The 15,396-nt window shown below is 43.3% G+C and overlaps 1 protein-coding gene across 1 annotated transcript in view; it reads right to left on the bottom strand.

The window, feature by feature from the left end:
• Nucleotides 1-11,935: 11,935 nt before the first annotated feature.
• Nucleotides 11,936-15,396, bottom strand: part of SLC44A1 (solute carrier family 44 member 1) — a 79,683-nt gene continuing 76,222 nt past the window's right edge. Inside the window, exon 16 of the mRNA XM_019554721.1 lies at nucleotides 11,936-14,350. Within this exon, the coding sequence (XP_019410266.1) occupies nucleotides 14,327-14,350 (24 nt within the window). The 3' untranslated portion in view covers nucleotides 11,936-14,326. The remainder of the gene's footprint in view (nucleotides 14,351-15,396) is intronic.

Here is a 15,396-nt window from a genome sequence, read left to right as displayed (position 1 = left end):
TTCAAGCACCTACATTGAACACCTTCAAGAGTAAATTGGATGCTTATCTTGCTGGGATCCTATGACCCCAGGTGACTTCCTGCCCTTTGGGCAGGGGGCTGGACTCGATGATCTTCTGAGGTCCCTTCCAGCCGTAACATCTATGAAATCTATGAAGTAACAGTTAAATGGGAGAGGGACCCCAGAGAAGGTTGGGAGAATGATGACCTTGTAGCTGAACATCTGGATTGGGATTTGAGGGAGGTGGGAACTGAACCCAGGCCTGCCTCCATTTTCTTTGTAGGACCAGGACTGAAGACCAGTACAATGGGAGTAAGAGCATTTCAGTCACAAAAGGAGAGAGTTAATTTAGATGTTTGAGCACTGTTCAATTGGCTGCTGCTAAGATATATCGTCTTAGATGACTGGAGATACTGATACAGGCTGTAGCTGGGGATTGTAGCAGAAGCATCACCATTGTGCCTTCTCTAGAGGATCCAAATTCTTAACACAATTGTAACTAGCGAAATATTATTTTATCAGAAGCTGCTTAATAGCTACCCTTGAGCATATCTTTATTTATTTTCTGTAGCTCTATCAGAGACTTAATTAAAGGTAATGGGTCCACTGAGCACACTTTCATCTAGGCTCCATGGCAGAAGCAACTAACTGCCCATTTGGGTAATAACAGATAAACAATAGAAATCACCACCCAATGCAGAAGCCAGCATGGCAAGGCCTAGAAGTAAGAGTGATTGCATGGACTGAGGTGATGACTTGTTACAAGTGTTTGCAAGAGAGTAGGCAGACAGTAAGAAATGCAGTGGACGGTATGGCCCTGAAAGAGAATAGAGGACAGGGTTTCTTTAGGATCATTGGAAAGGCAGGCTTAAGATGGTAAGTGTGGCACCTGCTGATTCTTTGTTCCTGCTGTGTTTAGGGAAGCAGGATTATTTGTCAGTGAATGGGATTGCAGCAAAAAGATACTGGATTTCCTTTGGTTTCTCCTCCTAATGGAAGCAACTCAGCAAGGCCCCAAGTACTTATGAACTACTTAGGCCAAAAGGAGGCAGCAGTTCAAAATCCACAGTCTGTGCTCTGGCCCTGCAATTAGATCTGTTAGTGTAGATCCTAGGCAAGATCCAATTTCCCTCCTTCATCCCCTGCTGCAAATGGGAGGTTTGTGTTTACCTTCTTTTGGTGTTGTGTCCTTTGTGGCACTGAAAAAGCAGAGTAGAGAGGGAAGCTTTGCATTTAGTCCCAGGAAGGATCTGCTTCTTGAAGGTGGATAGTCAGCCAACATGTCCTGATACATGTATGTCAGGTGGCTGAGCCAGGAGAACAGCTCATCAATCTTCTGTGTATTCCTCCATGCCTGTACATGCCCAAGTATGAAAAGACAGAGGAAAGAGAAGGATGTTCCTCATTAATAGTAGAATAATCCTACCTGGTGAGAGGGCAGGAGTATATAACCAGGGACTATTGCTACCCCTAACTAAATGTGAGAGCACCTTTCTTTCCTAAATCCATGCAGAACAAAAATTTCTCCACTGTTAAAGATCATTGTCACATAGCAAGCACAATAGGCAGGACTGGGATTACATTGTGAAGAGATCTTTTCTGCTTTGCAGAAGTGTTGGACAAGACTTGCAATTGGAACTTGAGCCAATATTTGTTGAAGTCAGTGGGAGGGTTTTCTTATCTTGAGTGTAGGCAGTGTCTTAGATCTAATTAGTTCAGCTTAATTTGGCCCCATTGTTGTAGAACCTGAACACCACACTACCTTCTGAGTATTTATTCTCCCAGACTTGTTATGAGCTGAGAGGTAGTTAGCCATGTCAGTCTGAAGTCATGTAGAAGGCATGTCAAGATGCCACCTTAGAACAGTCATGCTCAGTCTTTGTAGATTCAAGTTGCCCATTGGAGAATGCCAACCCTTAGCTTTCACTTGCTTTTTTGACAAAGAAAAAGTGATGGAGCAATTCTTTTTGTTGCACAGAACTCAGAGCCCAATGAATCAGAATTTTCTTTTTGGCACTGTGGATTTCTATTTGCAATCTCTGGGTTTACCTTATGAATCATGTGGAGGTGTTTGCACATCTAAGAGCACATCTACACAAGATGCCATGTTGCCACAGCTACTGCACTGTAGCTCATTGCCATGGTAACATAGCATCACCGGACATGAATTGTGATGGCAATGCTACTGCGCAATAGCAATGAGCTCTACTTGTCTGTACTCAGGGGTCATGATTCCAGGCTCCCCCTGCATTTGCAGGTAGAAATCCAGGTGACCAGGGAACTGGTGCAGTCATGGGGATGGGACCAACAATTAGCTGATTGTTGACCTCAGTTCCAGGACCTCACTGGAGCCAGGTCAAGATTCTGGTGCCATCCTGGGTTTTAGATGGACAATCAGTTCATTGTGCATCCCAGCCCCCAGACCATGCTCTGGAGCTGGTCCAAGATCTTTGCTGTGCAGCTTACCTCAGGCTGCATGGCAGTGCCCTTGTCTCATGTTCTGTTTAAGATGTGATGGAAACCAGCCACAAAATAATTTCACAAAATACATGAAATAATTTTGTGGCTTATTTTCCATTTTATCAACTCCACTAGTTGCCTGAACATGTGGCTGGGTTACTATTTAAGACACAATCACTTGATGAATTGCAATTTGAGAGTACCATTCGCCAGAGGCATAAGCTTTCATAGGTGACAGCTGACTTTTACCCACAAAAGGCTATGATGCCTCTTTGAACCAGTTAATCTCAAAGGTGCTACCTACCCTGCCTTGTGAGCTGAGGTAGTGAGGCACTAAATGACTTACCCAAGGTCACACAGGACATCCATGGCAGAAGGCCATCCTGTGTTCTAATTAGGAGGCCTGTAGACTGAAGATGGATCAGGTCTTGGTATCCACTTTGAGCCTGACATTTGAAGAGGCACGGTCAGCCCTGTCTTATCCCACCAACTTCCATCTGACATTGGGAGTCCCCGGTCTTTTGTTCTTTGCATTTTTTTATTCTTTTGGGACTTAGCTTTTTAAATGGGAGCACTGCTGTCTGAAACCTCTCAGAAACAGAATTTAAATAGAGAGGGGTTTTATCATTCTTTCAGAGCCTGGTGATGGCATCTCAGATTTTCTTTCCCTTGTTTTCAGCTCTGGCATTTATTGTCCAAGGCATTCTAGTGTGAAATACCTGTTCACCCATTTGTCTCCGACCTGATTGTTGTCAGCTTGGGTGGCTGGATAAATCAGCTCTGTGGCTTCTGTCAGAGACTTTATTTATAGCATCTAATGCTATAGCACAGGGCTTAGAAATCTGCCCCAACATTGGGGTTTCTTACATTTTATTTTATTTATTTTGTATTCACAGTAATCAAAGAGGGTCACTTAGATGGAAATTGAAACATATTTAATATTAGGTTGGAATGGGAGAATATGAAACAGGAGGATGGAAGAAGGAAAATAGCACTGCATTCTAAGTTACGGGCCTTTGTTGCAGCACACAGCTTTGGAATGAGCTTTTCCAGATAATCTTTCTCTCCCCAACATCTAGTTATTATTGTATGTGTAAGTACCAGATGTTAAAGCTGGGCCAGATCCTTGGTGGCTGTACAGTAAAACCAGGGAAGCGAGGTCAGCATACAACAAGAGTATCTGGGCCATTTTTGTTGAGGGGTCAGGAAATGGACACAAATGTTACAGGGGTGTCTAGGATGTTAGGGCCAGACCCTCAACGAGCATCAAGCAAAAAAGGTCTGTTGAGCTCCATAGAACTCTGCTGATTTTCAGTGGTGAAGGTGCCCCTACACCAGCTGCGTGCCTGTTTTGCATGTGCCATGGAGTTTCTAGAAATGTATCTTTCAAAAGGTATGGGGATGAAAGGAGGCATGGCAGATAAGGCAACAGGAAGGCAAAGAGAATACAGGGGTATGAGCTGCTGAGTCAGGGTAAATTCGGAGACATGTTGGAGACTTGTTAGTACCAGGAAATTAGCCCTGGGGGATGACAGTCATGGATGATATAGGCTTAAATTTCCGTCTAATGTGTCCCCTTTTGTTTGCCTTGAATACAATTAAAATAAAATGTAACAAATCCCGGGGCAGATTTCCGAGCCCTCAGAGCATCTTGGCAGCAGAATCCTTTGTGTTCTAAAAAGAGGTGCTATTACTCTTCATTTCCTGTCCTCCTCACTTTCCTCTCCTGTATCTTCTCTGCCTGTGCCATGCTCTTGCTATTTCTTGGCTTTTGCCTCGTTTTTTCCTTGATCTTATGCTGTATGCCACGTTCTTCCCCAAACCATTTCCCTCATCTTGTATCTAGTCCCTCACCACCTTCCCTAACCTCCGACTTATCTTTCCTGCCTACCATTTCTGTCCCCTTTCTACTCAGTGCTTGGGAGCGGCTTCCCTGCCTGGGTTTTATCTCCCTCACTTCCCTTCTGTGCTCCTGCACTCACGTCTACATTTTCCAACCCAAGTCCCAGCTTGCTCTCTTCCATTCCAGATGTCTCATCTGGGCTGTCTTCAGGTCCATCTCTCATGCCTTCTCCCTTCTTTCTCCCACAAAAGCCTGAAAACCCTTGTTCCAAGCAGTGCTTTAACCCCCTTCCCCTGCACAATGCATGTGGCTTCTGAAGGAATGGAGATATGTGGGAAGCAAAACTGCTCCTGATTCAGGGCCTTCTTTGCAATTCGGCTCCACATGAAGTTCAACAGGAATCAATGCTGCTTTGAGTAATATGTGAGGTTGTGGGTTTTTTCTCATTGTTAATCGAAAGGGCACTTTGTAAGCTATTCTGGTTTCTGGCACTAGCAGCCAGAGTAGCTTCATCCTTGACAAACTGTGAATGAGGCACTCTGAGCCAAACAGAAGTGTCCACAGGGCATCATCATAGAAATTACAAAGCACCAAGATGTGAAGTAAGAATGGGTTGTACAGTCTGGTTTGTGAGGCCCAGTAGGGGCTGTCCTACCTGTCCATAGAGTACCTATCATGCAGCAAGTGACTTCATAGATAGCAACTGTGTGCATGCACATGCACAATACAGTGGCATTGCAATTAAGAATGTTTTGTCCCGAGTGTCACCTTAAAATGGAATTTCCCACTTCAGTGGGCTAATTTAGGGGTAGTTAGTTCCACAGCATGAGGCTCCTGTATGCAGAAGTCTTGCAGTCTGATTGGCTGATCAATCTTTTATGCCTCCTAATTGTATTTAGTGAGTCTTCACCACGTCAGGACTGGAGATGACAGTGGCTCTCAGACAAATTAAATCTTCTTATGCCATTATAATATTTTAAGTAGTTTGCTGTGAATAAAGAATGATCTGAGAGGAAAAATACAGCTCTGCTTGGCTGGCTACAGTCTATGAGGAAAGAAGAAATTTGATATACTTGCAGGGGATGGAAGGAGCCTCTCTCATCCTGCTAACTGCAGAGCACCTTCTGAGATGCTCAGATATGAACTTGTGTTAGCTGTTAGTTAGGTTTCTACTGTAGCGGGTTAACTGAGCCAGAGATTCTCTGGGTCACACAGCAGGCTGGTGGTAGAGAAGTGTCCAGACTCATAGCTAGTTTTCTGTCTAGTGGACTTTCTTGCCCCTTGATGATACCTATTACTCTTATGCCTTCTAAGGTACTCATGCTCTTACGTTTTGGACCTGCAAAAGCTACTATAGCTCTTTATGTGAGTAAATTCACATGCGACTTGATATGGAAGTGGGGCTTAGATTTCTGTGGTGTAGCTTGTGTCTGTGTATACCACCAAGTGATCTACAAATAGAGATGCCTTTTTTAAGCTTGGGGATAGAGTAACAAGTGCTCATGCATGGCATCTCTGCTTGCAAATATGTTACTGGCTAGAGAAACTGTACAGAAACAGGAATAAAGGGGGGTGTGTGTGTGTGTTTAGGGGGGACAACATATGTGTAAATACAAGTTATTAAAATCTCAGTGCACAGAAGCCTAATTGCAGTTCTAACACATTGCACACATCCTTGGGGGAAGTTTTAATCTAGAACCCAAGCTTGTCTATCAAGCCCAGCTCTGCTCTGCCACTTCAACACTGTCTCCCTCATAGATATGTTAACCGTAAGTCAGGCAGAAGGCAGGGCAGGGTGGTACCTGTAGTTTCTAAGATGCCACCTTGCCCTACTTTCTACAGGCCTATAAGCAGGGGAGGCAGGGGATATATTTTTGGCCAGTCCATTTATCTAAAACTTATGCATTCTGTTTGCTGCTGTGAGCTGTTGTTTGTCTGGCTTCTTCATGTGTCTCCTTCCATGCCAGACTGAAGTGAAAAAGGGCTAAAAATTAAGGATGATTAAATCACAATTGTTCTCTATTCACATGGAAGCCCTACTAGGACAAAGATATGACCTGCATCCAGGACAGACAAGTTTCTTTACATTTGAATTCTAAGAGGGTGGTAATTAAGCAGCAGATTACTGGCCAGATATCTTAGTTTGATCAGTGGGTACCTGAGGAAAGGGACTGATCGTTTGAGAAACAGGCAGGCCAAGGGAGACCCAGGTTCCCAAGGACAAGCCGTATGCAGGGAAAAGCAAGGATTCTGAATTCTGACCTGCACCCAAGGAGTGCTCAAGTGCTGAGGACACTGAGAAGGGAGGCCTTCTCAGTATAATTCTTGCACTAGCTTGAGTAAAGAGTGACTGGAGGCCTTGCAGTGGTGCACTGTAAACCTAGAGTACTCACAGGGATGGATTTCAGGGATTGGGTATGGTTAAAGCTATTGGTAAGTTTGGAGGGGATTAGCACTTGTGCTGGGGGCCTAAGATCTGTGATGCAAGGTCCAATTTCTGTGAAGAGCTCCCTGCAAGTATGACACAGAGGCCAAAGAAAGTCACAATGTTGTAACCTACCGGGACAAAGGGAAGCCTTGGAGCTCATAGCCCCAGTGTGGTGAGACCTAAACAGAGCAGTTTGGGGGGGGATGTTCAATACCATGCCTGTGAAGAAAAGCCTACTTTATCAGTCAACAGAGTAGACAGGGAAAGTGCCTTTCCTAAAAAACTTTATTTTGATACATTAAAAAAATTCTATACATTATTTTTTTCCTTTTAGACTAAAATACAGTTTGCATCAGTATTCTGGCACAATGTCAGCTTTACACCAAAAATCTAGTATTAGATCAGCACTGTTAATTACCCTTCCCTCCACCATTTTACATGTTGCATTACAAAACATTTTCAAGTTTTCCGACGACAACGAACAGTGTCACTTTAACTAGTTTCATTCCAGGAGGAGGTGGCATTCCATCGGAAAAAGGAACACTTGTTAATAAACTGACTGGCAAGATCCAATGTTAATTGCTTTATTCAAAATATTCTTATGTTCTGGCTGCAAAGGCTGTACGAGGCTGAAGCAGTGATGGACTGTGACGATGCCATCTGCATGTACTTAAGCTACAGCTAGGGCTGTAAAATCTGTCCAGACACTTACTTCCCTCTCTCTCTCTTTCTCTCTTAACGCAAAGTTACTCTAGTCAGCAAAACAACTCAAACAGAAGGACACTAATTCCAGTCTGCCAGCAGAGAGGAACACCTTCCTTGCTGCCCCTCTGCCTAAAAGACCGTTGGATCTTAGACTTCGTGAAGGGTGGCTGCAAATTGTGGAATGGCCTGGATGTTTCTGAGGTGCTGGGATGATCCTGGGAATTGTCTTTTGCTCTGCATGGCCCCAGCTCACCTCAGCCACTTCCTACCTGGACTACTATGGAAGTGATAATTGGCTGTTCCACCTCCACTAAGGTTAACCAGCTTTTTGGGCAGCAGGAAAGAAGTAAAGCAGAGTCCTCCCAATGCTACAGGTAGAACCCAATGAATCAATGGGTGGGATTTTTAGATGCATGACACGCTATAGGTCCAGGCTGTCCCCTTAATAATAAAGGCCTGCCCCTGCTATGGGAGGTGGGGACAGGCAGTGGCTATGTGCTGTGCAGCCCCTCCTTCGCCACCATGCATGGTGCATGCTGCCCAGGTGTTCAGGCCCATGGGTACTGCAGAGCGGAAGGGAACAACTGTGCTTGGTCCAGATCCTCAGTGTAGGTGAAGCCTGTTCTCAGTAGGATTGTCCCCATCCCAGACATCTATCGCTGTCATTCTTTACTCCCAGGCCAAGGTTATGTCTGTTTGCATTACAGTGAAGCCCTGGCCCGCCACAAAGAGCCTGCACACGGGAACTCAGACAGTGCTGTGGGCCAAATCTTCAACTGCTGTAAAATCAGACTACATCCACTTTTTTTTCTCTTCTGCCTATTTGCTGAAGATCTGGCCCCATGAGAACCGGTGAGCCCATTACACAGACAATTTCCTACCAAACACAGGGAGGCAGGATTGAAGTCTAGTCTCCCACAATGGTCTCCCTTCACCCTCGTATATCAGGAGCCTCTCAAATTTCTGCAGAACATGCCAGGTGCAACGGAGAGAGCCTATGTGAGTGGGAGCATGCTGGTCTTTTTCCTGCTTAGGAATGTGAATATGGTATGATTCTGTTCAGAAAGAAGTTCACGGCAAAACTCCCGCCGATTTTGGTGAAAGCAGGTGAAGCCCGTAAACTCGGAACTGCTTGTCAGTCCAAGTACCCCTGTTGTGGCAGGAGGTGGAGAAGGGGCACGGCTTGGTCCCTGGAGAACAAGGGGTGAACCCCAGCCCAGCTTTCCCCATCTTTGCATAGATGTTTGGGGGAAGAACTGTTAACTGCTGGCCTGAGAGGTATTTGGGGAAAGTCAGGGTCCCAGCAGGGGAGTTTTCCTTGGTTAACTTGCCTTGCTATCCTACACGCTAGTGCTGACTGCCTCTGTGCTCTTTTTCCTGCTGAGCTGCTCCCTCATTTCATACTTGGGCTTCTCACTCCCAGCCAAAACCTGCCCAGTACTGACAGAACAGGAAGTATACTGAAGGGCTACAGCTTTTTGCAAAGGCAGAGTGAATTGGGCGTGGAGCTCTCACTGAATTTGTGGACACTGGGCTCCTGCTACCTTTGACTGGTCTCGTGCAGTTGCATACCTGTGGCACCTCGAACAAGGGGGCTGCAGGCATTGGGCTGCAAGGTGTCAGTGACAACTGTTGCAGAGGAAAGAGCAGTGAACTCAAGTACTAATTGTCTAACAGTAACGACTGAAGGTGTCTGGGCATTCTTGCAAGTACTTGAGCATTTTGGTTCATGGAAGTGGTTTCATTGTGAACACCTGGCAACAACTTTAGGTCTATAATGCATTCGGTGTTTCTACAAAAACTGCCAGGTGCTCTAAGATGCAAGCCTGCCACATGGTCTCCCAGTAGTTTTTGAAAGCATTGCTAGGGATCATTTCGGCCAGTTTCTTCATATAGGGTCTACAGCAGGAACAGGCAATTATTCTGGGCAGAGGACCGCTTACTGAGTTTCAGCAAGCCAACGAGAACTGCATGACAAGCAGTCCAGGGCAGATAAAAAAAATTTAGAAAATTAATATTTAGGGGCCCTGTGGGCTGGATAGAATGGCCTGGCAGGCCGCATCCAGCCCTCCAGCCAGATTTTGCTCACCCCTGCTCTACAGAACCTTCTGCTCCAACCCTTTTGAGGTTTCCCATAGAAATAGGTATGGGTGCAATATTAACAATTCCTGCTTCGTGAAACACTCTGCACCAGAGGATTTAAATTGCTTAAAAGAGAATTCCAGGAGGCTTAATTATTTTGAAATGAAATTACCTGACTTATTACTAGCAGTTTTTGCAATTTCAAAAACAACTGAAAACAGCTTTGGTTGATTATTCTCTTGCAGTGTGTGCAGGCTGAACTTGGTAGCTTTGTGCTAGACAAAAGGCTTCCTGTCATGCCACAGGAGACGGCACTCTACCCAACTCCAATCTGACCACGTATATGAGTACCATGAGATTCCTTGTACTAGACAGCACAAGAAACAGAACAATATTCTAGGCATACACAAGTTCTTCCAATACGCAATGAAAAATAAAGGAAACAGCCTTAATGGCAAAAATTCATTGACTGAACTAGATTCTTAAAGATTAAACACACAATGTAAACTTCTATTTCTAAAGATGACAAGCTCATAATTCATGTTTTAAACAAGTCTGCCAGTTTTGTACTGGCTTTAAAAATGTTTGAAGACTTCTAAAGATGGCAAAATCCTTTCAGATTGTTTAAATATAAAGGAATTAATTATTTAATCACGAAATATTGATCTTTAGAAATTTGTGCGCACACAGGTACAAGCCAAAACTTGAGAGAACTGAATGTCTAAGGTTATGTAGATGGTCAGATCTTGGCCACCACACTAATTGACTGCATTATTTAATATAATGCATAATATACAATGAGACCGGAATTATCACTGTGGGGAAATCATGTAATATAAACCTATGCATTTTACTCTGAATCCACAACATATACATTCATAGAATAACCACACAGACCAAACCCCTAAAGTGCATGTTACAAGGGCACATTAAAAATGTAAACACTCAAATGTGAGCCCATTACTCGGTGTAATATCGACTCAAACTGGACATTGAGTCTGCCCTGCACCCCAAAAAGGGGGCATTTTGGTGCACAGCATTTTTTTTATTATGAGGAAAAGCCCTTTCAGTAGGAAGTTACCACCACCCAAGGGTGTTAGAAGGGAACTTGGGGTGGGAGCCTTGGATTCACTTTTAAGTCCCTAAATGAATCTTCCAGGTTAAGGTTCTCCCTTCTTGGTTGGAGAGGCAAGAATCTTTTTTTCTCTCTCATACTGGCCAAGCTGTACAGTTGGGGGGTTGTTGGACAAGATTTCAGGCATCAGTTGTCCTTAATCAGGCACCTGATAGCTGAAAGCTTGTCCAACAGCTGTCCCAACTATATTAAAAAAAGATAACACAAATACGTTTCCTGAACCACCATGGCTACAACATTCCTTCCCTTCTTGGTCACTTTTTTACATACAGAACTCTCTTGCATTAGAGCCAAATGGAAGCCATGTATGAAATGCAAGCCTGCCACAGGACTTGGAATGAAACAACAGCCACCAAACTAAGGTTGGGGTGCGGATGCTATTCAGATCATGCACTTAGTATCTAGTAGTGGAGCAGCATCAAGATCTTGGAGACGGCAGTGTGTTTTATCAGACACAGTGAGTGCAGTGACTGAAAGTGCTGAGAAGAGGAGGGGGCGGGCTAGCACCCTAGCCCTACCCAATCAGTCCAGGTGATGTCCTTTATCATGGCCTGTGGGAGGCAAGGATGCTGAGATCAGCAGGGCAAAGGGGAGCTGACTCTTGGGTGTTTGAGCCCCTCTGCTGAAAGAGAAATATGGAAATAAGCTCTTCCCCTGGTGAGTAGACTGCTGTTCCCCATACTTCCATTACACCTTCCTTCTCAAGGGTTGCACACAGGTACCTCTGGGGGGAGAAAGACCATGTATGCTGCTTGGCCTCTGCATAAGCCAGAGTGGACAAGGTGGCTTGAAAGGCCAAAAACCCAACTGACTAAAACCATGAGGAATGCAATGCATAAAAGCCTGGAGACTCTTTACAAACCACATGGTAGGAAGCTCCCCTCACCCTGGCTATTGTCTTAAATTCAGAATGAACTGGCAAATCCCCCTGCCTTCTTGTTTTAGCGGACATTGCCAGGGAGCGGTTTCCTGCTCTCCAAATCATTCTCTTCCTGCAAGGGGCTGGAATGGATGACCTTCCAGAGCAGCACTTACACTGCCCTGGACAACTACTTAGGAAGAAACCTCTTAATCCTTATTGCTGGCAATGCCTGAATTCTTAGCTGTGGCTGATTTGACTTCCTGAGGCATCACATTCCTCCCATCTGTACTGTCAGGACAAACCCTCTGTACTGGAATTTGCTTTAACACCAATTTTCTCCCTAAGCTTCTGCTTTGACTGAACTCCAAAGCCTTAAAAATGCCTCTAGGAGGCCTGTGTGTGAACAAAGAATGGGGCACATGATTTTCATCAAAACTTTATATTACTTGAATGTTACAGCTACCCATAGAAAAGTGTTTCCTGTAATTTCTAAACATGTGTTCATAAAACAAATTTATTTGTAAAACAGGACCTGTTATAAAAACGGCGCACAGTCAAGTTATACAAAAATACAAAATTTGTTTCTGATTACAGTTCTAGTTGTAGATTAACTGAAAAGCATCCCCCAACTCTAGGCCTCCAGGGAGCAGAGCACGTTAGCTTGTGGAACATGTGGCAGGAATCTGGCGTCAGGATGTCAGCACGAACAGAATCCAGAGCTTCCAGCAGAGCACCTCAGTGACGTCTTCTTGAGGGAGGGGGTTCTGTGGAGTAGCTAAGTCACTGACAAGTCCCTTCCTTAGATTCTAGGATCCTGCTGAACCAGTGCTTAAATTGCATTGGCAAACCGTACTGATCTATTTAGTGTCCAAAATACAGAGCTGCAGCAGAACCACTGTACTTTTGCTTACTGCTACAGCAACAATTCCTTCTGTGCACAAAGTAAAGTTTATCTACCTTCTAGATATCCTAGCAGACAGCTAGCTCATATTAAAGGAGACTTGCTCAATGCTCCCACTGGAATCCCAGACTAAACCTCTGACCTGGTTAATACTTACACAGGCATAACTTTGCCAGTGTGAGCAGTTCTATTGAAGTCAATGGAACCACATTAATTGAGTTAGGCTGGTGTATAAAAGTGTCTGCAGGACTGAAGCCCAAGCTAGTGCTCCCCATCTCCCTAAGTAGCTACTTTCTAAATTGTCTTTTCATCCTGTTTGGTTTCTGAGATATGAAAAGAGTAATTCTGATTTATTGCAAGAGATGTGAAAAAATGACAGTATCAAATGACTTGGGAACAAAACCAAAGTGTTTAGTTATCACCAGTAGTTAAGAGCACTGATTAAAAAAGATACAGGTAACCATTTGACTTTTGCCAGCAATTTAAAGGTCTGATCCTTTGAAAGGAAGCACATAAGCAAACAGCTTAAAGCCATGGTGACATTAATTGTATGCTCCTCCACACACACACACACACACACACACACACACACACACCCACCTCTAATCCATTGCCAAAGCCTATCCAGAAGGGCTGCTATCTTTCAAAAGATTTCCTTGTATGGAGTGAACAAACCATTGAGGCATTATTTCTTCTTACAGAGCTTTGTATTTAGTGCAATAAGTTTAAAAATTCTGCTCTGAAATATTAACTTTACATTAACAAAAATAGTTTTCTTAAAAAATTGTAACAAAAGGAGTATATCGCATAGACAGATCATGATTTCTTAGCAAATACACTTTAAGCATTTACCATTACAAGAAGCTGAACAATGAAATATTAGCATTCATATCTGGTAAGCTTAAGGAATGAAAAAAGTTCTCTTTTGAACACTTGATCACTTTGATCCCATGGCAGTGATACTTCCAAAGAAGCACCTAGCTGCCCTTTCCTGGTTTACCCGCCTGCTACAGTACATACAAATATGGATGAGACAACAGCCAAGGATTGGCCATTTACACTTGCACTTCCCAAATCTCTCTGGAGTTAAGAAAAATAAAACTTACAGTACAGTTTTGTATAGTTTGTTTCTGTCCCCACTCCCCAGCATCCTTCCATTTAATCCCGAATTGGTGAGTAGGGCTAAGGCTGAGCATTAAAGAGCAGGTTGTTCAGCTGCTTCTTTGGAGAGTTCATACCCTTCAAAGGAGCACTGCTGAAGTGCAAAGGAACTCAGGGGGAGGGTCAGGGAATAATGTAAAACAGGAAGAAGTTGCATATAAATTGATCCTTTCCCATTTTCTAGTTTCTCTTTCATAAAAGATGCAGGGGTGCCCACAACATCTGAATACCTGAGGAGTTGGTTATTTTGATATCATCCGAAACTTTGAAACAAAACTGAACGTGTAACCCACTATGCCCCAGAGTTGTAAAGTAAAATGATGAACTACAAACAAGGTTTGAAAGCTCTTACTAAAACCCCTTCTAAAATTCTATCTTATTTGAAGTATTTCCCTATAAATTTATTGTTTGACTTTCATATCAAATTCTAAGTGGCCTGCCCTATATTGCTTTGATAATTTTGAGGGAAATAGTCAGATACATGATACTCTGAGCCAATGATTTGTTTTCCAGATTATAAAATGTCAATCAAGTAAGATTCTTCACATTTCTGTGACCACAATTACTTAAAAAAATAAAAATGGAACAATGATAGTTGCTCTTAAAAGCCACCCGTATGAAAAGAGTACATGTTTCACAAAAATAACTGTTAAAAAAAGTATTAAATCCCTGTTCCTTTTCTCTGATTTTGGCTGCTTATATAAATATTGTTTTGGAATGTCAATGGGTTCCATAATGGCTGGCTAGTTTCAAGATGAACTTGCTCCAGAGGCCTAGAAAACAAAGTCATACAGTACAGTTTTAAACAGAGGTCAAAGAATGAGTAAAGAAACTGATCCAATGGATCACTGAAAACAATAATGTTTGAAAAGCCTTTTCTTGAACCTAGACAGTCTCCACCTAGATGGGAGCTCCTCATAACACTAATAATAATTATCATTGTAATCACTTACAATTAATGTTTAACTGTAATTACAGGTAGACATTTACATATTTGAATTAATCCTCACTCCTGAGGGATATACCTATTTTACATACAGAGAAACTGCAGCAAAGTAGTAAGGGTTCAAATTTGTGACTATTCAGCTGCAGAAATACAAGGCACTGCCATACTAGAACAGACTGATGAGGCATCTGATTATGAATCCTGAAGAAGCCTTTATCAGCTCTTTAAAGAAATGTTCAAATAACTTCACAGGAAACAGCTGTGGGGTAAGTTCCCGCAAAGGTCTCATCCTAAAGCCTCACTGCTGGAGGCTGCTTTGCGCATAGCTTGCTTTCTTCCAAAATGTTAACATTACTATTAGCACTCTGATATCTATGTACAAATATTCTTGTGTCTAGTCTACCTTTAAAAAGCAAGAGTCCTGTACAGCTGAACCTGGGCACCCATCAACTGGAACAATATGGTCCCACTAGCAACAGATCTGGAATTATTCCACCATGGGAGCCCTGGCTTCCTATTCCTACCATCTCCCTATTAGTATTATGAAACTTATCCTTCAGTCATTTCCAAACCTGATTACATGAATTAAGCTTCCTAAATCCAAGGCCTGACTGTCAAAGGTTACCATTCCCCTTTGTCAGTGTGGGGATGTATTTCAAGGGAGCTACAATATGCTTGCAGGATCCAAGCTGTAAGCAGTAAAGCCTGGGCGGCTTTGCCCAAGAGTGTTTAACACCTCGAGCCAACAGCTTGTATTACCTGAGAGGTCAACGCAAGTAGGAAGCAATTCACTCCCAAGTCAAATAAAGCTTTTGGCCAAGATTTTTCAAGTCAGCCTAGAGGACTGGCAACACTTAATTCTTATTTATTTTA

This window comes from Crocodylus porosus, unplaced genomic scaffold (genome assembly GCF_001723895.1).
Source record: "Crocodylus porosus isolate Cpor-Errol unplaced genomic scaffold, CroPor_comp1, whole genome shotgun sequence".
NCBI lineage: Eukaryota > Metazoa > Chordata > Crocodylia > Crocodylidae > Crocodylus > Crocodylus porosus.
This window is presented reverse-complemented; position numbering and strand designations above follow the sequence as displayed.